Below are 25,103 nucleotides of genomic sequence, written 5' to 3' on the forward strand. Positions count from 1 at the left end.
AAAGGCGGCGTCAGAGCCGAGCCCCCCTCCGGCCCCGCCTGCGCTTCGCAGCGCCTCTTCCTTCTTCGCCAAGGCCGGCGCCGCGCCTCTCGCTTTGTGCAGCATCGCGCCGAGTGGGTTGGCCACGCCGCGCCTCCTCCTCCTTCGCCTTCTTCCAAACCTGCTTCTCCTGCCCTTCCTCGGGGCTTTTTCCTCCTCCTCTCAGCACGAAGATGGCGGCTGCTCGGAGCCTCCTGGCCGGACTGAGCCACCGAGGGAGTCTGCGGCTCCTCTTCCAGGCGCAGGCCAAGGTAAAGCCCAGTCAGGCCCGGGGCGCATCTCGCCATCTCCTTGGCACCATTTCCACCGGCAGAGAAGGCGAAAGGCCTTGTGAAACTACAGCTCCCAGGAGCCCATATGGCGGCTACAAAGGGTGCCAAAATGCATCCGGGCTACACACCCCTTTCCTCATTTTCACCTTCATTGTAGAATGAATGAAAGCACTTGGCTCAATGCTTTGCCACCTTGGGAGGTGTGGTTTTACACGATCTTCGGCCTCCCCTGCCAAAGAGTATCAAACTACAGATCCCAGGGTTGCTAGAGAGGTCAAACTGCATTGAGTTAGAACAGACCCCAAGGGCCAACCGATTCAACCCCCTGCTATATTTTAGAGCAGGCATGAGCAAACTTGGGCTCTCCCTCCAGGTGTTTTGGACTTCAACTCCCACAATTCCTAACAGCCGGTAGGCTGTTAGGAATTGTGGGAGTTGAAGTCCAAAACACCTGGAGGGAGAGCCCAAGTTTGCCCATGCCTGTTTTAGGGGGTTGGGTTGCTGTCTGTCCGTGTTCCAGAAGCATTCTCTCCTGACGTTTCGCCCACATCTGTAGCAGGCATCCTCAGAGGTTGTGAGGTATGTTGGAAACTAGGCACGTGGGGTTTATATATCTGTGGAATGACCAGGGTGGGAGAAAGAACTCTTGTCTGTTGAAGGCAAGCGTCAATGTTGCAGTTGTCCACCTTGAATGGCCTTGCAACTTCAAAACCTGGCTGTTTCCTTCTTGAGAGAATCCTTTGTTGGGAGGGTTAGCTGGTCCTGATTGATTTATGTCTGGAATTTCTGTTTTCAGACTGTTGTTCTTTATTTACTGTCCTGATTTTAGAGTTTTGTTTAATACAGGTAGTCATATTTTGTTAATTTTCATGGTTTCCTCCTTTCTGTTGAAATTGTCCACATGCTCGTGGATTTCAATGGCTTCCATGTGGCCGGGCTGTGGCGCAGGCTGGATAGAAAGCCAGCTGCAACAAATCACTCTGACCAAGAGGTCATGAGTTCGAGGCCAGCCTGTGCTTGCGTCTTGTCTCTGTTCTATGTTATGGCATTGAATGTTTGCCTTTATGTGTGCAATGTGATTCGCCCCGATTCCCCTTCGGGGTGCGAAGGGTGGAATATAAATGCTGTAAATAAATAATAAATAAATGTGTAGTCTGACATGATACGTAGTTGTTAAAGTGGTCCAGCATTTCTGTGTTCTCAAATAATATGCTGTGCACAGGTTGGCTCATCAAGTGCTCAGCTGTGACTGACTTCTCTGGTTGGAATAGTCATGTCCCTCGATTCGTTAGTCTGTAGTGCTTTCATGTTCCTTGATTTGTGTTTGGGCACCATAGGGTTATTTTTTGGCGCCTGTTTCTGGAAACTGGCCCTTTAAGAGGCAGTGGGGGTCACGCTTTTGCAACCAATAGCAAGCCTGAGCTGAGAAAACAGTGTGATGGGGGTTTTCAAGATTTGGAAGCCACAGGGAAACCCAAGCAGGTGGTCATCTTTGGGTGCATCTGCACTGTAGAATGAATGCAATTTGACTGCCATGGCTCTGGGCTATAGAGCCATGGGAGCTGTAGTTCTGCAAGGTCTTTATAGCCTTCTTTGGCAAAGGGTTGCTAGCAATTTGCGGCAGAGAAGTCCAAAAACTTTGCAAAACTGCACTGATTCCAAAGCATGGCAGTCCAAGTGGTGCCAACAAGCTGCATTTATTCCTACAGTGTAGATCAGGCATGGGCAAACTTCGGCCCTCCAAGTGTTTTGGACTTCAACTCCCACCATTCCTGGCCTCAGGCCCTTTCCTTCCCCCCTCAGCCGCTTAAGCGGCTGAGGGGGAAAAGGAAAGGGCCTGAGGCCAGGAATGGTGGGAGTTGAAGTCCAAAACACCTGGAGGGCCGAAATTTGCCCATGCCAGGTGTAGATGCACCCTTAAGCTTCCACTTTAGACCAAGTTTCACCTACTTTTGAACCCAGGCGTCTCTTTCAAGACACAGGAGAAGCCTAGTCTACCTCTTGCCCTTCTTCGGCTTGGAATACAGTCGTGTCCCACTGACATTTCCTTACCCTCTTCCTCCTCTCCATCCGTGAGCGCGCATGGCCTACTTTCTCTTGCAGAGAACAAGATCAAATCCCCTGCCTAGCCCTCCCCCTGCTTCTCTCTCAATGCCAGGCGCTTTATAGATCTCAAAAGCAAAAAGGATCCCAGACAGACCCCATCGGTCGCTGGCTGGAATTGCAGAAACAGACGGTGCCTGTTCTCTCCCTGTGCCGTCCTTTGCAAAGGGCAAGCAATGCGCGACTCTGGGCTGCACTGACCTTGAAGAGGAAGGCTGCCGGACTTCCAGGGCTTTTTGGGCAGATTGAGCCGGTTTGGGGTGTCCTAGGATGCATCTACTACATCAGGGGTCCTCAAACTTTTAAAGTGGAGGGCCGGTTCATGGTCCCTCAGGCTGTTGAGGGGCCGAATTATCATTTGAAAAAAAAATACAAACAAATTCTTATGCACACTGCACATGTCTTATTTGTAGTGCAAAAAACAAAACAAAACCCAACAACAACTATTTTTTTTATATATATCTTTATTCAAGGTTTTATATATTGAAAATAAAGAAAAAAACATATATATATATCTTAGTAAGAAAGTAATATTTTTACATCGAAAGTGGGGGAACATTTGTTTTTATTAGAAAGTAGGAAAAAAGAGTGAAGAGGAGAGAAAAAAGAAGAAAAAATAAGAAGAATAAAAATGTAAAAATAAAAAATAAAGTAAAAGATAAAAATAAAAATAGTAATTTAAAAAAAATGTTGACTTCCATCTTCCTTTGACTGGTTCTGTTAAAAATTCTGAAAGTCAGTCAAATCCGTATCCCCTTCGTCCTCATCAGATTCTAAGATTGTATTTATTCAACAGATAGGATTAAATTTCATTTGTTTTAAGTAGTCCTTTACCAGGTCCCAGTTAGTTTCTTTCTTAGGCAGACCTTGACTTGGAGATAACCAGTAAGTAAGCCTATCCATGTTCATCACGTCCATGACTTTAATCAGCCATTCCTCCTTATTTGGGATTTATTTATTTACTACATTTATACCCCACCCTCTTTCACCCCGAAGGGGACTCAGAGCGGCTTACAAGTTGTATGTACATACAATATATTATATTATTGGCATAGCACAATATTAGCATTATATATTACTATATTGTCCTATACCGCTACCATAATATTAGTAATATTACATTTAATATATAATGTATAATTAATATTATTATATTGTATAATTATTAGTATTATATTGCATTACATTATATTAGTATCAATATTATATGTATACACAATATATTCAATTATTACCATAGCACAATATTAGTAAATGAAAGAACAATACAATATTTAAAAATAAAAACAATTTTAATCAACATAAACCTATCAGGATTTCAATGGGAAGTGTGGTCCTGCTTCTGGCCAATGAGATAGTCAAGTTAAGTAGGATTGTTGGTATTGTATGCCTTCAAGTCATTTTAGACTTTGGGCGAGGCGAAGTCTAAAACTGAGGGTGGGGGCCAGGTAAATGACCTTGGAGGGCCGCATCCGGCCCCCGGGCCTTAGTTTGGGGACCCCTGTACTACACTGTAGAATTGAGTGCACATTCATCCAACTCAATTCCATGCTAGGAAATCAGGAGGATTGCAACTTTACAAAGTCTTTTCCTTTCTCTGCCAAACAGTGCTGGTGTCTCACCAAACATCAGTTTCCATGATTCCATAGCATTGAGCCCTGGCAGTTAAAGGGGTGTCAATACTGCACTCATTCTACAGTGTAGATGCGTCCTGACCACACCTGGTCAGACCACACCTGGAAGCACACTGCGTCCAATTCTGGGCACCGCAATTGAAGGGAGATGTTGACAAGCCTGAATGTGTCCAGAGGAGGGCGACTAAAATGATCAAGGGCCTGGTTTAGGAGAACAAGCCCTATGAGGAGCGGCTTAAAGAGCTGGGTATGTTTAGCTTGCAGAAGAGAAGGTTGAGAGGAGACATGATGGCAATTTTTCAATATGTGAGGGGAAGTCATAGGAAGGAGGGAGCAAGCTTGTTTTCTTCTGCCCTGGAGAGTAGGATGCGGAACAACGGCTTCAAACTACAGGAAAGGAAATTCCACCTGAACATTAGGAAGAACTTCCACACTGTGAGAGCTGTTCAGCTGTGGAACTCTCTGCCCCAGAGTGTGGTGGAGACTCCTTCTTTGGAGGCTTTTAAGCAGAGAATGGATGGCCATCTGTCGGGAGTGCTTTGAATGTGATTTTCCTGCTTCTTGACAGTGGGTTGGACTGGATGGCCTACAAGGTCTCTTTCCAACTCTATGATTCTGTGATTCTATAAGGTGAATGGGAAAGGGCCTGGTTTAGGATACCTTTGAAAGAAAGGCTCTGGGAGAGACAACATTGCAGAATGGATGCGGTTTGGCACTACTGTACTTTAACTGCTATGGCTTAGTGCTCTGGTATTCTGGGTGTTTGTTGAGAGACCCACATTTTTTGTCAGAGAAGTTGCATATTTCACTTAAATTGTTGTTATAAGCCACACTCTGGCCTATATTGGAGATAAGAGTGGTGTACATAAAATAAAATAAATTATTTGTACCCATGTTTGTAGAACCTCAAAGTGGCATAGGTTGTCATGGCAGTTTTTAAACTCGGAAGAGACAAAGTGCATTGCTGGAGGGAGAAACAATATTGTTGGTTTTTCTGCTGCTTTAAGAAACCTTTGGCTTTCCAAATGTAATGTAACCTTCAAAGGTCCCAGCCTGTATGACCAATTTTTCGAGGATGTGAGGGACTTGTACCCAAAGATATCTGTAGAAAAGTCATAAAATTATAGAATCATAGAGTTGATGGAGATCACAATCCCTTGATAAAAGGGAATGCATAATAAAAGTACTTCTGTCATATTTTTTTGTTTAAACACTTCCAAAGAAGGTCCTGACTCTGCCCTTTGCCGTAGTGAACCCTCTGTTATTTCCCAGGCATGCTGAAGCCTCTTATTTTCTTGCATCACAGAGAAAACTTGTATCAGAGGTCTTTCATACATGCCTTATAAGAGAAATGGGAATTGTGCTGCCCTCTTAACATTTCAGTAGACCTAGCCAGCAAGGCAAATGATAAGGAATACTAGGAGATACAGTTCATCAACATATGAATGGCCATACAATGCCCATCCTTGCAGTATAAGCTGTCATATCATTTTGATTGCACTTGATTTCATCCACTTATTTGCTGTGGATCTCAACCTGTGGGTCCCCAGATGTTTTTTTCAGAAATCCTAACAGCTGGGAGTTGTAGGCCAAAATACCTGAGGACCCACAGGTTGAAAACCACTGACTTATTAGGACACAGTTTGTTAATAGCAGTTAGTTTGTGAAAGTTCTTACTTGGAGAAACTTAAATAATCATCCTAATGATCATTTGTTTAATATATTGTCTTAGGCTTTCATGGCCAGAATCACTGAGATATTGTGTGGTTTCCAGTCTGTATGGCTGTTCTAACAGCATTTTCTCCTGATGTTTTGCCTGCATCTGTGGCTGGCATCTTCAGGGGATCTGAAGGTAGTAAAGCAAGTGGAATATATATACTTGTGGAATGTCCAGGGTGGGAGAAGAACAACTGTCAGTTAAACAAGTGTCAAGGGTGCAGTTAGCAAGCTAGATTTGTGTGTGTTGAGTGGGATCCACCCATTCGCATGTGAATAACCATCATTTGTTTATATAGTAGCAGTACATGAGTAAAATACAACAAAACAGTTGTATTGCAGAATGAATTACAGTCTAGTTAACTCTGTGAAATCGTAAAAACTCTTTCATCTAGTTGGTATGGCATTATTAGCTCAGAAATGTGCCCTTGTCAAATAAAAGGTGATGAACTGGTTGCTTGGTATTTAAGTTGTTTTGCCAATGTTCATAAAATAGCACGTGTGCCATGGAGAGCAAACGGTTAGTTCAGTCTTTCTGTTTAAAATATCTCATGTTAATACTGCCAGAAACCTCTTAGTATGGCATTTATTCATGAAGATTCCATCATGTTTGCTATTATCTGTGTAAATATATTTGATTTGCAATTCAGGTTCAAGATTTATTATATTTATATTTATACCCTGCCTTAACTCCTCCAAAGGGGACTCAAAGCAGCTTAACATTAAAGCATCAGCATAGCCATTTGAAATATACAAATATACAAACATTAAAATAGGATTATATAAAAATAGTATTTAAAAATGTCCAGTTAAAAATCATTAACTGGGAATTTTACTTGCCATTTAACTTTTTGTGCTTCATTTCTAGTCATTACTTTTCCTGATATAGCTACTAACCACACTTGGATCTCTTTAGATCATTTTGGAGGCATTTGCTCACCTATATTTTAAAAATGTTTCGTGCATTTGTAAATCTCAGGCTTTTTCTAACCCATGCTATAGATTTTTTTGTCTTGATCTTCATGGCCTCTTTGTAGGTGCAGTCCTATTGACAGTTGCAGACAGAGTTCTGCGTTAGAATATGACTTTATGACATGTAAACAAAAGTGAAACTTTTCTGTTTCAAACCAAAAGACCCTCTTGTTCAATATTTTCTGCCCAGTCAAATGTCTAAAGGTAAACCCATAAACAGCACATGAATGTAAAGGCACCTTCCTCCTGATATTTCATAGCAATTCAGTAGAAATCCATTGTGTACAAAGGATTGCAACCTGTACTGCAAATAAACAATTTCTCAATTAGTGGAAGTTACTTTGAAGTAGGCTTTTTTAGGATTGAAGTACTAGGGATTCTTTTTGTAAGTCTTGAAGTTGGTCTTCTGGTCAGGAAGGGTGGACTATAAAAATAAATAGGCACATAATATATTCAAATAGTTTGTGAATCTTGGACATTGTATTGAAACTTGAAATCCTCTCACCCTTGCTCTTGAATGTCTGCAAAAGAGACATTTCCCAGAAGTTGCTCAAGATGTCTGTTAAGATATTGTTCTCTTTTCTGAAAAAATGTGACCTGATTTACTGATCCCAGATGTCACAATTGTGGCTTTTGCTCCTGAAAAAAAAACTAACTTTACAACATTTTAGTTGCCTAAGAGTATTGATATGTGTAATTCTTCCTGGTTGTAGTCATTTAGTATCCTGGTTTTCAGTATACTGCAAAAATAGTAATAGAACTTTCAGTTTTTCTATTTGGTGCATTTCGACATTCACCATTAGTTCATACTTTTTTTGTTTACTATCATCGTGAACAAAATGGGAATTGTGCCCCTAAGAACACCTGCACCTAGTAAACACCTACACACTGCAGAGTTTTAATCCCTTTCATAATTAGCATGCTGAGTGAATTATCTACCTTCTTGGCCAATCATTGAATTAATTAACAAACTTAATTTTGGCAAGGCAGCCAATTCTTTGAAAGGCTGTTGCTTCCAGAACTGCTTATCAACTCCTATTACGGTCTATATCTTTAAAAGCAATTGGTGTCCTCTTTGATATTTTGCTATTTTCCTGCTAAATAGGGCTTTCATTCTAGATAGATTAGATAGCACTCAAGTCCCCCTGATTCAGTTTCTTCATGGGTCTTTTCTTCGTATGCTTGACTTTTTACGATAATTGATTCTTTTTGCCTAGTGTCCACTTACATATAATCAAATGCGGATATTTTATCCTCACTGAAAAAGGGAACACATTTGCACCATTTTTTCATATATAATTACTATAATTTGCAGCCTCAGGGGTTAAAAACATGCCTTATAAAAATTATAAAGATTAAGGAATTCTGTATCAAATCCTGTGTCCCTCTCCAAGCCCTTGTGGAATAATGGCATTATATTCACTGTACTAGTTGTAACCACCAATGGCAGATTTTGTATTGTAGTTAAATGCATAAATACTGTAGCTGACATTTTCCCCCTTATTTTTCTTTTTCTAGAATTGTGGCTGCTATTTTTCTACTAGCAGCTGTCACAACACCAAATTTTATACAGATCCACTGGAAGCTGTGAAAGACATACCCAATGGGGCCACTCTTCTTGTTGGTGGTAAGTACAGGGAGTTATTGCTCTTCTCCCGGCTGGTTTAAGGTGGTTGGAGGGCCTGGATCCAAATACAGACCTCCCCTTGTATACATATGAAGTATTCTTAGAGTGTTGACATAGAAATACAATTAATAATAAAGGCTGTCATCCTATTGGAGAGTTAATATAACCATAAACTGAGTCATGTAAAGTTGAATTGTGCCACTGTGCATCATTTGTATTCTCGAGAAGCTGGCGCCGGCATCTTCCACGGTGTCCCTATGTACCCCATCACAATTCAATAACATGGATGTGTGTTATTTCAGCAATTTAGCTCTGTCATTGTAATGTAATGCATTGTAGCTATAGTGCAGAATAATGTCCACAAAACTCCCCTGTGTGTATCTATTTTTAGCTCTGTAATGTCAGTGAGACCAACAGACCAATCCTGTGAAATTTTATTCAAGCTATTCAGTAAATCATAAGGTGCAGGTGATAACAGAAATGCTGGGATATTCAGAAAGTACCACATGTGCTCATACATAAGTCTAGAATCTTTTGTTAAAAAATACCCCCCCCCCAAAAAAAAATGGGCCAACATATCAATAAGTCAGTGTGAGTAATGCACCTTCACTCTTATCACAAGAAAAAAGAGGAATCATCCCTTTTTCTGAGTAGAATAGCCAAAAGCAAGATTTGGTATATCCCAGGAGAACCTAACAAAAGCACAGAATCTCTTTACTTTCTCAACTGTGGCACTGTTTCTGGCCTTTTTGAATGCTTGGATGTTGGAATAGTGATACTGACCAGAGATGTCTGCTCCCCTGGAACAACTTTGGTGCTTTTCTCTCTCTGGGAATGTCCCTCAAATTATCCACAACTTTGGCCCCCAAAACTGCCCCCAAACAGGCTCTAGTTATTTTCTAAAACTTCCAGAGTGACTTTGAGGGCGCAGTGGGGAGCAAAGGAGAGGAAAACCTTTTTGTTCTGTTAATGAAAACATTTCTGTTAGTAGAACTGTCATCTCGGATCTTTTTCACAAGTCATAAAGATTCAAATTCTTGGCCATGCTATGATTCTAAAGTTGCAAAAGCAGCAGTGACTGAATGGACCTATTAAAGGCACTGATCAGAACTTGGAAAACTCATTTTTACTTACTTACTGCTTCTCCCAGAAATATCCAACTACAGGCAGTCCCCAAGTTACTAACATCTGACTTACAAATAACTCATAGTTAGGAACAGGGGTAATACATCAGGGAGTGAGAGATATCTACTCCTCGGAAGGGAAATTCACTCCTGAAAGAGTTATCATGGGGAAAAGGTAACTCAACTGAAGCTTAATCAACAATTCGTGTTTCCACAACAAGCCACATTTTTCAAAATCCAATTCCCATAGGGACGGAAAGTGAAGTGACATCTTCTGAACAGGGGCATAGACAGCAAAACAAGTACTACAAGGGTGTTAACCCTTCCCTATGCTATCTAAAGTTGGAGTTACACTTTAAAATGTACCTATTACAACTTACAAACAAATTCAACTTAAGAACAAACCTACAGAATCTATCTTGTTCGTAACATTGTAGCTTGGGGACTGCCTGTACTGACCATGTTGGCTTGGGAGATTCTAGTAGTAGTCTAGATGCTCTGGTCTCTATTTTAACTATCTTTATAGATGGCAACAAAACTCATTTTGCCCTTGAAAGTTTTATGTCACTTATATGTGCAATTCAGGGTAAAAGGAAGCATAAAATAATATTTTACAGGCACTGCTCATAGGAAAAGTTTGGTGATGTTCTTACGATAGGGTGTAAAATCCTTTAAAGCTGTTAGCATTGTAAATTGTCTTGACTTCATCACCAAGAGAATTGCTTTGTAAGATGAACAACCTAGAAAGATAAGTATTGGAAACATTGTGTAGATGATTTGATTGCTGTGGAAAAGGATGTTGCCAGCCATTACTTTCAGAAGGTTGAAACCAGTACATCGTTTACTAAATAAATAAACCATGAACAGTGTTGAGTGGGAAAACGGCAACTTGCATTTATGCAATAAAAGAAAGAGAAGTTGTAAGACAAGTCCTTTCATCTTCACTGAATTTCTAAATATCCTTCTTCAAACACTTTTAGTTTCCATCCACGATGATTGCAGATTGTTGGGTTTCTCCCCTGCCTTTCACAATCTACATAATTAGATGGTTTTGTTAAAATGTTCATTAGAATTGGTCAAATGAGGCTAGGAGCAAATCAAGATTGAACTCTTCCCTAGATGCCAAAATGATTAACTCAGGCTGTCGTACTTTGGACATATCTTGAGAAGACATGACTCACTAGAAAAGACACTAATGTTTGATAAGATAGAAGATAGTAGGAAAAGTGGAAGAACACATTAATGTTGGTTGAATTCAATCCATAGCCCTGCAAGACCTGAGCAGGTCTATAGATTTTAAGGTGATTTTCAGGTCTCACATTGATAGGGACACCATAAGTCAAAGTCAACTCGGCAGCAGTTAACAACAGCAACAAGAAGGGGTTAGCAAATTTTGGATTGACTTACAAGCCAACAATAACCTCCAGCCTTCATTGGTCCTATCCATCTCCAATTATTCTGTGCTTGTTAACATTCACGACAGAAGAATGTATTGTGCATACATGAAAACGAGGGTAGGTTTCTTCCTCTGTACTAGTTTGTGCAAGAGAGAATTGAACAGCAAGCTGCTCCCTCTTGTATCCAATTTTTACAGGACTCCTGTTCCTTTATTTGGGTGTTGGTGGTCTTTATCTATTCCATGATATGATAGAACCCCTTCTCAGGCTCCTTCTACATTGCCATATAAAATCCAGATTATCTTCTTTGAACTGGATTATATAGCAGTGTAGACTCATATCATCTAGTTCAAAATAAATAATGTGGACTATCTGTTTGATAATTTGGATTATATGGCAGTGTAGAAAGGGCCCGAGTTTTCCTTGTTCTGTATTGAGCAGAGCACCTTGACACATCTATATGGATACCAGTGGATGCATTAAACAATATATTTGTTCACTTTTAAATACATTGTATTGCCCAGGTTTTGGCCTTTGTGGAATTCCCGAGAACCTCATAGGCGCTCTGTTGAAGACTGGTGTGAAAGGGATAACGGCTGTCAGTAACAATGCAGGGTAGGTATGCTTATTTTTCCTGAAATACCAAAGATAAATTTCTAATTGGAGTCTCCTTTTTTAAGTGGGAATATATGAGCCATATTGCATTAGTGTGGGAAAAATACCCCCTTTTCCCTGTAATAGACGATATTTGGGAATCACGATTTCAAGAAGATTTTCTTATATGTTCAGTTTAGTATTATTCACAGTGACATTGATTAACAATAGCTCTCTGGGATTTGGGCTGTTTCCACTGAAGATGTTGGATACTGAACCTGGGGCTTTCTGCACACAGAATAGGTAAACTGCCTAGAGATGCACCAGTTCTGGAAATTTTGGAAGCCGATGTGTGCGTACATGTGTATTTTCCCTTATTTTTTCAGGAAAAATTTTTGGGGGGGGGAAGGGGCAGCAAAAAAGGATATACTATTATCCTGTTCTTACAGATTGAAAGTTAATTTGTTACATTAGGAACACAAATTTAACCATATACCACTTTGACATGTTTGGTATATTAAAAAGTATTTTTTTCAGAATGTAATCATTCATTGGGATACTTTTTATTCTTTCCTCCTGCATATGGAGTTACAAGGTCCTGAACTGTAAGAGGCAGCTATAGTTCAAGGAACTTCTTTGGTTATGCCTGGCTGAGGAGCAGGTCAAAAACTCAATTAAGCAAGCATAATGTTCTCATTTTTGTACAGTGAACTGATACAAGGAGACTGAGATCAAGAATTTTAGCGATCTGATACTGTACGTAATCATACATAGTTCTTAGAAATTATTTTGGGTCAGCTAATATGGGAACACCTTGCCTTAAACATTTTATTGATTATTTAAATCAAAATACTTCATAGTCTTTTTTTCCCCAAGTCTTTCCTTTAGAAAAGGTTTTGAAAAAAAAATACCCCAAAAGATGTTTTTTATTTTTTCTGTCTTGAAGACCATCACATCTTGCAATAGCAATATAACCTCATTAAAGTTTGAAATCTTTTACTATGTTTCATTGTTACTTTCCTTCTATTTTTTTTCTCTTGGTATTGGCAGAACTGTTACAATTATAGTGCATGGCTCAAAGAGTGCATTTCCACTGATGTAACATAGCCAGATTATTTATTTTGTGCACTCTATGCTATAGTGCTATATTTAGTTAGCAGTAACAACAAATAAGGGTCAATTTGAGAGTACAACCTGAGTATTGCAAACATTGTAGACTAATATGAAAAAGTGACATATTTTTGTCTTATGGAAGCTTGCCTTTTAACTGAAGTTTACAAATTGCCTGAGAAGAAAGAAAACAGCATCAATTTAAATAGATTAAAAACCCTGCATAGATACAGAATTGAATTTGCCATTGCAAAACCACTGATCCTTATCTATCCCAGGTCCAGATGTGAAGGAGTCCTGGGTAAAATTATTTTCTGAACATCTCATGTCAATCACTACAGCAAGCTATGTTTAAAGTATATAGAAGGCTGAGGAACTGACACAGAGCTAATCGTACTTAAAAGCCTTCATGGGCTTAAGTATGTTTAATGCTGTGCTGGATTGTTGCCAAGTGGCCAGCGTTCTGAATCAGAGCACAGGTCATTTTCAGAAGCTTGATGCTGTGCCAATGGCTGATAGTTCATTGGGTGACATAGCTACTGCCAGACCAAAGTCTTGCTCCCTACAGTCAGAACTACCTGCCCTTCAAGGGTGCATCTGCAAGGCAGGATGAATGCAGTTTTGCATCACTTTAACTGTCATGGCTCAGTGTTACAAACCTTGGGAATTGTAGTTTTACAAGGTTTTAGCCAGAGAAGGGAGGCCAAAGAAAGTTGGTGTCTCACCAAACTACAACTCCCATGATTCCAGCCATGGCAGCTGAAGTGGTGCCAAACTGCATTCATTCTACAGTGTGGATGCACTCTAAGGCAATTTCTGTTCTAATTATTCGTGGAAATAATTGGCAATTCCCTTTGGTGTGTATGGGATGAATCGGTGTTTCTTAAACTTTGGTCCTTTACATTTTTTGGACTTCACCCCCCAGAATCCTAAGGCAACAGAGACTGATAGGAGTTCAAGTCCAGAACTCCAGGAGGACTGGAGTTTTGGGAATCATTGGACTTAAAATAGTAAATGCAGAAAAAAGTATTTTTTTTTTGGATTGGTGGCCACATGCTAGCATTAGATAGGGCCAGTTTCCAAAATCACATCAGAGATCTACTTGTTCTCAATTCCCTGTTTCTTCAACTCCTTCTCTTGAAGATTCTGCTTCATTTTGAGTAGCAGCTCCTCTGTCTTCAATTAATGTATCTCCTTCTCTAGAACCAAATTCACATTCTACCTGATTAAATGTTCAAAGTGTTTTGAATGTCCTTCACATTTTATCCTGGTTCTAATATGGTAAAAAAAAAAATTGCCGTTTAGTCAATGAACACTGGCATGCTAGGACAGGTGATCCTAACATGACTTTGAAAAATTATTGTCCTGGTAGTACATGTTCTCCCTTAGGTCTTTATGTGACAAGAAAAGCAGCAATTACATTTAAATTAACATTGCCCCATATTATTGGTTGTTAACAAGTGTCTCAGTTCAAATACAGAAACTGAATGCTTTCTTGATACTGTGGATGGTCAGGGTCTGAAGCACTTTCCTTTAATGTTTATGCTTCACAAGTTAAATGTTAACAAAATTTCCTTCTCTCGTTTATCTATACTACTATTGACATTGTAGCCAAATGATAAGATAATACCAATTTGTCCATCATTAAGACACTCCTGGTCTCCTTTCATTACCCCATTTAGTTCTCATTTGCTGGGAACTAGAGATGGTGTGTTGAAAGTATATAAAGTTATATATTTAACTGTGAACAGGTTTTACCATGTTGCTTAAGAAACATTAGAATTTGGTAATTACTTTAATTCTGTTAAGTTGATAAATATTTAGGAACTACTGAAGAATTGGGCAACTTGGTATACTCTACTTCTCTGTTTTCAGTAACACTTTCCTTTTGATGATAATAATGCTTCCCTAATCTGTTGTATGCTGTCGTCTGCCAGGAGAGCTTTCACTTTCAATGGTGCTACTAGCATGGCATCTCCACAGTTCAGTTGGCAGATGTCCCGTATATAACAAGAGGGGAAATGACATGGGAAGGGGAAGCAGGGAACATTTTTAGCTCCAGAAGTGACATGTCAAATTTTCCACTTTGCATGCTTTTTCATTTTGTGTTGCTCATGGTGGGTTTTTTTTCCCTTTGAGGGTGTTTTTCACATTGGGGACCTCAGGAAAGTGGATGGGAAATAATCAAAAACAATTATAGCTGTTTTGGGTCTCGAGCAAGGGAAAGATGCAGGGTAATAGTAGTAGTAATAAGAATGGTAATAAGAATAATTTTATAAAAACATAATTTAAAAAATAGCATAGTATAGATAAAGCCTTTGACAACATAATTGGGAAGGTTTGGAGGGTTTCTGGAAACCACAAAAGTGGGCCTTGGAGGCCGTGTATGACTCTAAACATGTGTGTGTGTGTGTGATAAGAGAAAATCCTGGGGACTAAAAGAGCATGAAATGCCTGATTTAGCAGTAAGTAATGTATGTTTTATACATTAGAGTGTGTGTATTACTCTTATTTAATCGACATATGTTTCGGCCCACTGCATCTCCCAAAGTGACTTACCATAAAAGGAAGGAAAACATTCTTTAAAATCAGATTAAACCCTATTTTAAAGAGCTAATTTTTTAAAAAAAGCTAATTAAAATTCCATTCTGGGAAAAAGGCAGGATGTAAATCCAATAAATAAATAATTTTGAAAATGGTTTAAAACATCAAAGGGCTTTTGAAGTAATACCGTTTTGACTGCCTGTGGGAGCACAAAATGTAGTTGTTTTGTGCCTTCAGGTCATTTCCAACTTATGGCAAATCTAAGGTAAAACAGGGTTTTCTTGGCAAGATTTGTTCAGATGAGGCTTGCCATTGCCTTTCTCTGGGGCTGAGAGTGTGACTTGTTTAGGGTTACTCAATAGGCTTTTATGACCAAATGTGGATTTGCACCCTGCAAACAGCTACACCACACTGGCTCTCTCATATAGAAACATTTAGCATTACAATGGCTTATTTGGGCCCCTTTTTGCATACAAAATTAGGAAAGTGAGTTCCATTCAAAAATATCAGTCAGAGCTATAACATCAGTCACTGTGTACTTATTTATTGGTTGTGTTATGCTTGTGTTTTGGAAAAGAAATTGAGTCCCAGATAGAATATGCTAATTTACTTTTTTTTTTATGCTGAAGCAATTCTTTAGAGGCTTTGTAGAAATGTTACCAATGTCAGCAGCAGCTTGTCATGGAAAATAAGTTCTCCCCATGAATCCCTGAATGTCATAATCTTTTAGAGGTCGGATCTGTGAAAGAAAGAATGTTATTGCTTTACATCTTGATTGGAGCAGTATCTGTATTTGGAATGACTGATAACAAGAAGTGATGTTCTGTCACTTTCTTTTCTGGTAGCAACCAGTCCTGGACAGTAGCATTTCTTTCATACTTGGAATGATTACAGACCACTTCCAGTATAAAACCTCTGTTCTACCACATATGCACAATCTACACTAGGAATGAAGAAAATTTGCTTCTTATCATGATTTGGATTTCAAGCCAGCATGAATAACGATGAAAAAAACCCACTGTCTTAATACTGTTTAAATATTTGTATATTTTAAGTTTGTATTAAAGTGCTTTTAGTTGTCACCCGCTTTGAGTCTCCGTATGGAGCGAAAAAGCAGGATATAAGTAAACTTAACAACATCATCAACAACAAAGCTTTGTGAGAGTTTTAGTCTGACCTATCTGGTGGATTTATGGTTCTCTGCCTTTGGACAAACCTGGATCTATAGACTTTTATTTGCACTTTAGCTTCTTTCCCTAGTACAAACCAAAATAGTAGCATCACAGCAAGTGCAGATTTTTACAAGTCCCTCTGTTCTAATCTTGTTTACATCTGTTGATAGGATGGCCTGATTGAGTCCTCTTTACACTTCAAAGTTTGCATTTGTTTTAAAGCCCATCAAAGATAATGCACTTATGCACACTTGACCTGCTTTAGATAACAGTGGGGTTGGAATTCTAATATTTGGACATAAATTAATATTTCTTTTTTAGAACTGGACTTAACATACTACTTCAGTATGAATCATAGGGTTTTGGTTAAATCGCCATTTATGGACAGTCATCTGAGCATATTTCCTAGAAAGCTTTTTTACTTAAAGAATTATTTGGAGGGGAGTCGTTGGAGATGACAGAGAATGCTTTCTGATCCATGTGGGAGAACACCTTTCTTTTGGTTGGTAGCCGTTACTTCAGGTTTCTGATTGATAGCAGGAAGCTTTGTCCTCCTTTTAGATTCATAATAGCACTATGTTCTCATGTGGCTTGACAGTGAAATCATTTGGAGCTGGTTGAGGGGGAAAGAGAAGGAAACTGAGGAGCTGAGCTGTTGCTATGACCTAAGTTCTTGGTGTACATTAAGACCCCTGTATCTGCTGGGATACATTCCTGGATAAACTGTGGTTATCACAAACAATAGATAATCTGGAGTGCCATTAAATTCCTTCTGGCTCCAGCATACCTTAGAGTTTTCACCTAGATTTATTATCTCAAGGCATTTACTGGGCCCTCTAGTGTGGCTCTGGGAGGAAGTATGCTATAGAATTGTACTGCAGGATCCAGCAAATACTGCAGGATCCAGCAAAAGAGAAACTATTTTTCCCCAAGCTCAAGTAAGCAAAGCTATGGATATTGATTGTGTGATTATGGTGTCTTACTATATTGCCTCCGAAGTCACCAGAATGTTCCCTTACCTTGTGAACTGTGTGGGGAAATTAGGGACTCATTTTGTATGTACATTGTAACATTATTTGTGTGAGTGACCTCTTGAAAGGGATATGCTTATTGCTTATGCTTTCCTAGAATTCAAAGTGGCATACATACCTTTCTTAACCAGCCTTCTATCCACTGATGAGAAACAGATTAATTTAGCTGTAGCATAGTTGTTGCTTCCTGGATTTTTCCTAGCTGGCCTAAAATGACTTGATATCAATGTTCATATTGATCTTGATGCTCCTTGAGACACATTAAGTGGCACTTGCATCATGCCAGAGGTTTCTGTAGCACTGTTGCACTCTAGCACTGAAAACACCTGTTCACCCAGCACCACACCAGAGTCCAGTAATTCTATCTAAAAATGTTTATTGAAGAAAGCAGGTAAAAAGGGAAAAGGGGCATTTAAAAAGGAATAATCAGAATAGGAAATGTAAAATACTAAGTAAGGTAAAGGTTTTCCCTGATATTACATCTAATCATGTCTGACTCTGGGGGTTGGTGCTCATCTCCATTTCTAAGCCGAAGAGCTGGCATTGTCCATAGAAACCTCCAAGGTTACGTGGCTGGCATGACTGCATGGAGCGCCGTTACCTTCCAGCTGGAGCAGTACCTATTGATCTACTCACATTTGCATGTTTTCGAACTGCTAGGTTGGCAGAAGCTGGGCCTAACAGCAGGAGCTCACTCCCCTCCCTAGATTCGAACTGCCGACCTTTTGGTCTGCAAATTCAGCAGCTCAGCGGTTTAACCTGCTGTGCCACCAGAAGGCCCTTATAAAATAGTAGAAATCCAAAAATGCAAATTCAAGAGAATCAAAATCCACAGCAGTACTTTAACCATAAATACATAAACCAGAAAAAAGAACTTTTCCAAGATACGTAAATCCTTCAAGGAAACAAAGGCATGAACCAGATAACTTGAAAGTACTTGAATCATGAACTTGAGAGCAAGACAGGAGAGCCATTCCTTTGGCAACGTTGTCTCCTCTGAAAGGCAGGAAGACAGCACTCCTTAATTTAAGCCCAACCAAGTAGCCATGAGATTATGTCGAACGCATCTGGACTTCAAGATCTTTTCACGGAGTCTCTCAAAGCGCCTCATTAGCCTATTTTTCACTTCCTCCATTCTTAAACCTAATCTAGCTTCTCGTGGAAACTCTCCATCAACTGAAGGCCTTCCCAAGGGATCTGGGATTTTCACTTTCCCCTATGGAATCCAAAACATCAGCCCCTTTTGGGGCCTCTTCTGGCTCTAATTCTTTCCTGATATTGACAGCTTTATCCTCAGGGAAATCAGAAAAATCCTCATCTGCTTGCTGAGCTACAACAAGCACTTCTATGCAAAATGGTAGCCAGCCAGTTAGACAGGTTTTCTTATAAAATAACAGCATTGGTATATCTGTTCTCTCATACCCACGCGCTTAACTTTTGTGATAATTGGGAAATATTGCTTAATATTTGTTGATCTGTTTTGGTTTAAGTTTTCATTTCTGAAGACCTTTTTTGTACTTTGCCAAAAACTGTACTTCCACCAAACCTGATGATATCTTTCTCTTTGGCACGGAATACTCTTATTTTAGCTGCATTAGGACAAATGCTTGGATAACTATTATATGATAGGTGATGTTGTACATGCATTGATAATTGCTTGTATTTTTGAACTTAGTCTCCTTGTTGTGTGTCAGATGTATGATTTTTCTTTTTTTTGGATCCATGCTATGGAATCCTGAGAACTGTAGGTTCACAAGGTTTTTAGCCTTGTCTGTCAAATAGTGTTGGTGTTTTACCAAACTACAGCTCCCATGATTCCATAGCATGCAGCCATGGCAATTAAAGTGCTGTCAAACTGCATTGATTGTAGATGGACCCTGAGAGAGTGAATGAAGGGAAGAAAGGCTACATGGGGTCATGTTGACTGCGTTGGCCAAGTATTTGTGTGAACTATATTTACTGCCTTATCATCTGTTGTGCTGGTACTGTGCCAAGCTCAGTTTATTGCTTGTCTGCCAACACTGCATCCATGAAGATATTCAATGAGAAATTCACCCAGGACTGTGGTTTACATTTGACTAAGGGGATAGGCTTAGGAAGAGGATCCATGTGTGGAAGGCTACATGACAGGACATTTTAAAATGTAGAGAACTTTGTGTGTGTATGACCACCAATAGGAAATAAGACTCCTTTGGACTTGAAGTACTAAAGAAGAATCATGTTGGTTTCGATCAAATGTACAATACTAATTTACATGGCTATTAACAGCCAAAAGCATGAACTGGTCCTTGGCTTAAAAAGTTTGAGAACGCTTGATATAGACCAATATTTTCGTCATGCAGTGACAAACCCGGTGCCAACAGAAAGCAGGACTTAAATGCAAGAATACATTTTTTCTCTCTCAATAACTAATGGGCAGATGTATAATATATTCTGGTATTAGAGAAAATGTGTATCCTCATGACTAGTAGCCATGTTGATTTACCACCCCTTTTTAACTTGTCCATTTTGTTAGTGGCCATCACTACACGTGATGGCAGCAAATATGCTTATAGCTGAATTTGCTTTTAGATTGTTTTGGCCATTCATATTGAGAGCTAGAGAATTTAAAATACATTTTATGCTACCCTCTTGAAGCCTTTAATAAGGGACAGTCCACCATCTGGTAATTCATTCTATTATTTAACTAACATCACTGTGAAGAAGTTTCTGCTAAATCAGAAGGGGGGGAAATCTGGCATGTGGGCTGCATGTAGCCATCATCCTTTTTTGTGTTCCTGGGATCCCCTTAAGTTTTTGAAGGGTGGGGCAAAGAATTACCAAAATTACCAAAACACGGTGGTTTGTCTTAATTGCCCCCCTTGGCTACAATTAGCAAAGCATAGAGTAGATCCCAGAATGACTTCCGATCATATCAGAGTTGTCCAGAAATCATTAGTGCACCTGCCAAGGGTACATAGGGGCCAGAATTGACCCTTGTCTCTAAAGTGGTTGCTTAACTCCTGTCCTAAATATTTAATAGGAATCTTCTCTGTTGTAACTAAAGACCATTTGATCTAGCCCTGGAATTTGAGAGAGCAGGTTTACGCATCTTTGCCATGTCCTGTCTGATAGTATTGGAAGATAGCTTATGAAGTCCACAGCTTCTTTAAAAAATAAAAACATCTATTTAAAATGAATTTTTCTTAGTGTATTAGCTATGATAAATGAGTTTCAAAGAGAGTACAACTAAACAGTTGGATGAATTATTCCTCCATACCTTGCTTGTGAGCTTCCTGGAGCATTTGCTTGGTATTTCCTAACCTTGAATACCCAGATATTGGATTGTAATTTCCACTCAACACTATCAGTTGGCAGAGGTAATGGGTATTATATTTGATATTGTCTGGGAAGTCCTGCAGGTCCATTTTCATTCAGAAATTGTACATTATTATTGTATACAAAAGAAAACCTGTTATGATATCAGCAAGTGGCAAATGGGTACTCAAGTTTAGTTATTCTGCATTATAACAAAATAAAAAATGTTTGCTAATCCAAACTAAATATTGCAAATACGTTTTGCAGTCATGTCTCCACATTCATTGGAGTTAAAGACATTGGAGCCCTGTGAAAGTGAAAATCATGAATAATGAAATTACTATTTCTTACCTGAGATAATACCCTTCTTGGAATTTCTAGGTCTTCTAGCATGGCTCTGTGGTTGACTTCTGCTGGAAGCTGACCATAAACTTACTTTGAAGGTCCTAAAGATTCCTAGAAAGATGTTCTCTCTAGAAATCTGTGCGTCCTCCAGCATGACCAGAGGAAGTTGACCATAAGGTTGGATTGGAGGATCTAGAAATTCCTAGAGAGATTTTAATCAAATCCATGAATAATCAAATCCACAAAGTTTGAAAATGGATGGACAACTACATTTGTAAAACTGTATTTTCCTTGATTTGTTGAATTTGGTTACAAATAGTTACAAATAGTCCAAAATGTTATGAAATCCACATTGTTGGGGATTAAATTTGACCTATTTTGCCTATGGGAGAATTTAAACCAATTGAAATTTTGCATGATAATGTCATGGTGTGTGTATGTGTTTTCAGCTTTTGTCTGTGTAGCATTTGAACTTCAGTTAATTTTTTCACACGTATTTCAGCACATATTTGCAACAAAAAAGCATTTTGAGATTGCCAAGTAAATAAAGCTAGAAAACTTTTGTGAAGAAATCCTCAGATCTGCTAATTCATCTTCAATTAATTTGTAAAAGATAATTTACTGAACATTATTGTGCTGATTTTTGAATTAGTTGTGTCAGTCTTGTGCTTCAGGTGGCTTCTAATTTTAGCTCCTATGCTGGCAGGGTCATATTCTCTTGGTATTCCTATAATACAGAGGCTCTAAAGACCAACACTATGTTTGAAAAGCTTGTTTGCTGTTTAGCCTACAGATGAGGAATGGAAACACAGACTCTGAAGTCAGCTGCTGCATTAGAACAGTGTGTCATACATGAGTGGCTGCAAATATTAACCTTGACTTGTAGTCCCGATCAGATTTCATTTCCTAGGTTTCTGAATGTTGTGACCTTGTGACACATGATGCATCACGTAAATACATGTGGAGGAAAAGCAACCAATATAATTTGTGGCTTTGGTGCTTGTCATGCATTTATTCCCCACTATTGTCTCAGTGAACAAGAAACAGAATTTTTTAGGGCAGAAGTTCCTTAGGAATAGTTTTTTTAAAACTATGCAGATGCTAAATATGTTTTTAGAATGTTTATACTCCACTTTTTGTTATTCTGTTCTTTCATCCTATATTTGAACTTTTTCCTCTGATTTTACTGTAAGTCACTTCAGTGACATCTGAAGGACTCAAAACTCTTATGATATGAGGAGAATAAAAATCTTATAAATGTATAATTAAAGAAAAGGTGCTCTTCCCCCAGCTGGTTTCTTGAAGATTTTTGAGACTACAGTTTCCACCTTCCCTGCCTATTGGCCATTTTGTTTCATAAACTATAACACAAGTCAGTGGATTTCAGTTGCCAGAAAAGATAACCCACCAAAACATTGGGAAGAATATCTTTAGTGTCAGAACTGTTCAACAGCAGAATGGACTGTCTCATAGGATAGTGGACTCTCTATCTTTGTAGATCTTTAAACAGAGTTTGGTTGGGCATCTCTCAGAAGTGTTTTAATTATTTATAACAATCAAGCAAAGAGTTTGACCAGATAGTCCTATGGTCACTTTCAGTTCTGTGATTCTATAGTGATGGGTGTTGTAGTCTCAGGCTTGGAACCTGCTCCAAATTCTATCATTTTTTACCAATGTCTTGGCCAAGGCTGATGGGTGTTGTGATACAGCAAGTCGTGGAGGGGTACATGTTGTCCACTCTCTACTCGAAAACCTAGTTGTCTTAGCAATGCTATTTTGGCCACCATTCATAATACTGTATAACCCAAGTTTTCTTCCTGGATTATAAATGTCATTTTCTAATTTGTTCTATCATAAAAACATTGAAAAAGTTTATCAAGAACTTTGCTTTTGAGGAACACCTTGCAGCACATTTTGCTATTGTTTTTCAATGAATATGTCATCAAATCTCAACTAGTTCAACATAGTTTGTGGCAGCCACAAAAATGAAGTTTCTGGAGTATAACAATTATTTTCAAAGTAAGTACCACACAATTAAATAGGAAATGACACTTTCAAACCAGGAACAGAAAACCTTTCAAATTTTGTTACATAGTGTAATATACTCCTTTTGATGGATTTGAAGCTCTTTGACCCACATAGTCATAAAGCAGATGGCATTGCTTTTCATGGTATAACTGTATTGTTTGAAAAGAACAGGAGGTAAGTTCAGGATATTCTGTGCACAGGAAGATTTGTGTGCCCTTTTGCTTGAAGAATTATTATTATTATTATTTAATTTATTTATACCTCGCCTTTCTCCCTGTGGGGACTCAAGGTGGCAAACAGCCACACACTTTGGTCAATTTAAAACAAAGCAAATACAAAAAACCCCCTAAAAAACAACAATTAAACAGTACTGTATGTGTTAGGTTAAAAATACAGTTGTTATTTTAGTGTCTTAGTACTTAGGTCTGTTCCTGGAGTTATTTGGGATGCTGGTTCAGAAAATTGCATTAGATAGACCAGGCATGGGCAAACTCCAGGTGTTTTGGACTTTAACTCCCTCCAGGTGTTTTGGACTTCAGCTCCTGCAATTCCTAACAGCCTACTGGCAGTTAGGAATTGTGGGAGTTGAAGTCCCAAACACCTGGAAGGCCGGAGTTTGTCCATGCCTTGGATAGACCATATAAACTCTAGTTTCTGAGATATGGTTAGCATGATTTTTATGGCGAGTGGATAGCGACTGCTACATGGCATATGTTATATATCTAAAAAACTAGGGCTAATAAGGGGAAACTTGTGCCATTTTTGGAATCAGCAGGTCAAATATACCCAGAAACAGTTCTGGTCTTCGAGGCATCAAAATCTGTGTACGTCAGTGTTATTAATTACTTTTGTTTGTATGGAAGAGACTCAGTAACTGGAATAATGCAGCAGGAAAGCCTAAGAGGGAAGGAAATTATAAACACAGGTAGCCCAGAATATGTAAATTTGATTTACTTGCATTATTTTTAAGCACAGGTGGATGCAACAGTGCCTGAAGTAGAAGCCAAAAATTCATGGGGGCAGGAGAGAAAGGAATGCGTCATAGAGTTTCACAAATTGCAAACTACGAATTTAACTTTCTGTCTTCCCAGGAATGTCTGTGATATTCTGTGAATTGATTACTTATGGTGATTGTCTTTTCATTACAGGGTAGACAATTTTGGTCTTGGACTCCTACTTCAAACCAAGCAAATTAAACGTATGATATCTTCCTATGTTGGAGAGAATGCAGAATTTGAGCGGCAATATTTATCTGGAGAACTGGAAGTTGAACTTACACCACAGGTAAACTGAGTTCCTGTATGAACTTGATGAGCTCTTTTTTGGAGTCAGATAGCTTTTTGTACCAACTTTGGACTTTATTCTCAGTTTCAGGGCTTGCTGCACCAGAATTCACTTCTGGTGTTTCTTTTTGGAGTGCATGATAATAAATAAGCTGACTCTTATTCCAGGTATGAGATATAAGGATTGTAAGTTTGAGGGGATCTTGGAATAGTTGTTCAGTTTGGTTTGGATAGGGTTTCATTCCCCCTGAAATAACAGTTTTTCTGCTTGAAGATCATCTTGGCTTCCCATGTAGCAGTAAAGCCAGAAATAATGTTTTTCTCTCAACTGTAAATAATTTATGGGAGTCATGGACCGGGATCCTTCATCAAACAGCTTTCATGTAACTAATGTTGTCAAAGTGAAAATCAGAGAAAATTCTGTAACTTCATTGGTTATTTAGAGGAAAGGGTTTTAGCAGGAGTTTGTTATCTGGTTGTATCACAAGCAACACAACACTTTTGAAACTGCCTCTTTTACAGAGCCATTAATGGTACAGGAGCATAATGGGTTGTTGTGCATTTTCTGGGCTGTATAGCCTGTATAACTAAAATGCACAACAACCCAGTGATTTGGGCCATGAAAGCCTTTGACAACACACTTAGCATAATGCTCTGGCAACCCTAATTTATTGGGGCTGAACAATTCTTTTTTGAGTAGATTTTCTGGAATAAGAATCAGATATCAAAAAGTAATCAAGTGGAAAGTTTCAATAATGTTACATTAGAAATTAGGCCATAAGGCATACTTTTACACATGCTTATTTGGAAAAGAA

The 25,103-nt window shown here is 38.9% G+C and overlaps 1 protein-coding gene across 1 annotated transcript in view; it reads left to right on the forward strand.

Moving 5' to 3' along the window:
• Positions 1–73: 73 nt before the first annotated feature.
• oxct1 (3-oxoacid CoA-transferase 1) overlaps positions 74–25,103 on the forward strand; it is a 67,701-nt gene continuing 42,671 nt past the window's right edge. The window contains exons 1-4 of the mRNA XM_003216229.4: positions 74–290; positions 8,255–8,363; positions 11,409–11,499; positions 24,154–24,289. Of these exons, the coding sequence (XP_003216277.1) occupies positions 213–290; positions 8,255–8,363; positions 11,409–11,499; positions 24,154–24,289 (414 nt within the window). The 5' untranslated portion in view covers positions 74–212. The remainder of the gene's footprint in view (positions 291–8,254; positions 8,364–11,408; positions 11,500–24,153; positions 24,290–25,103) is intronic.

This window comes from Anolis carolinensis, chromosome 2 (genome assembly GCF_035594765.1).
Source record: "Anolis carolinensis isolate JA03-04 chromosome 2, rAnoCar3.1.pri, whole genome shotgun sequence".
Classification (NCBI taxonomy): domain Eukaryota; kingdom Metazoa; phylum Chordata; class Lepidosauria; order Squamata; family Dactyloidae; genus Anolis; species Anolis carolinensis.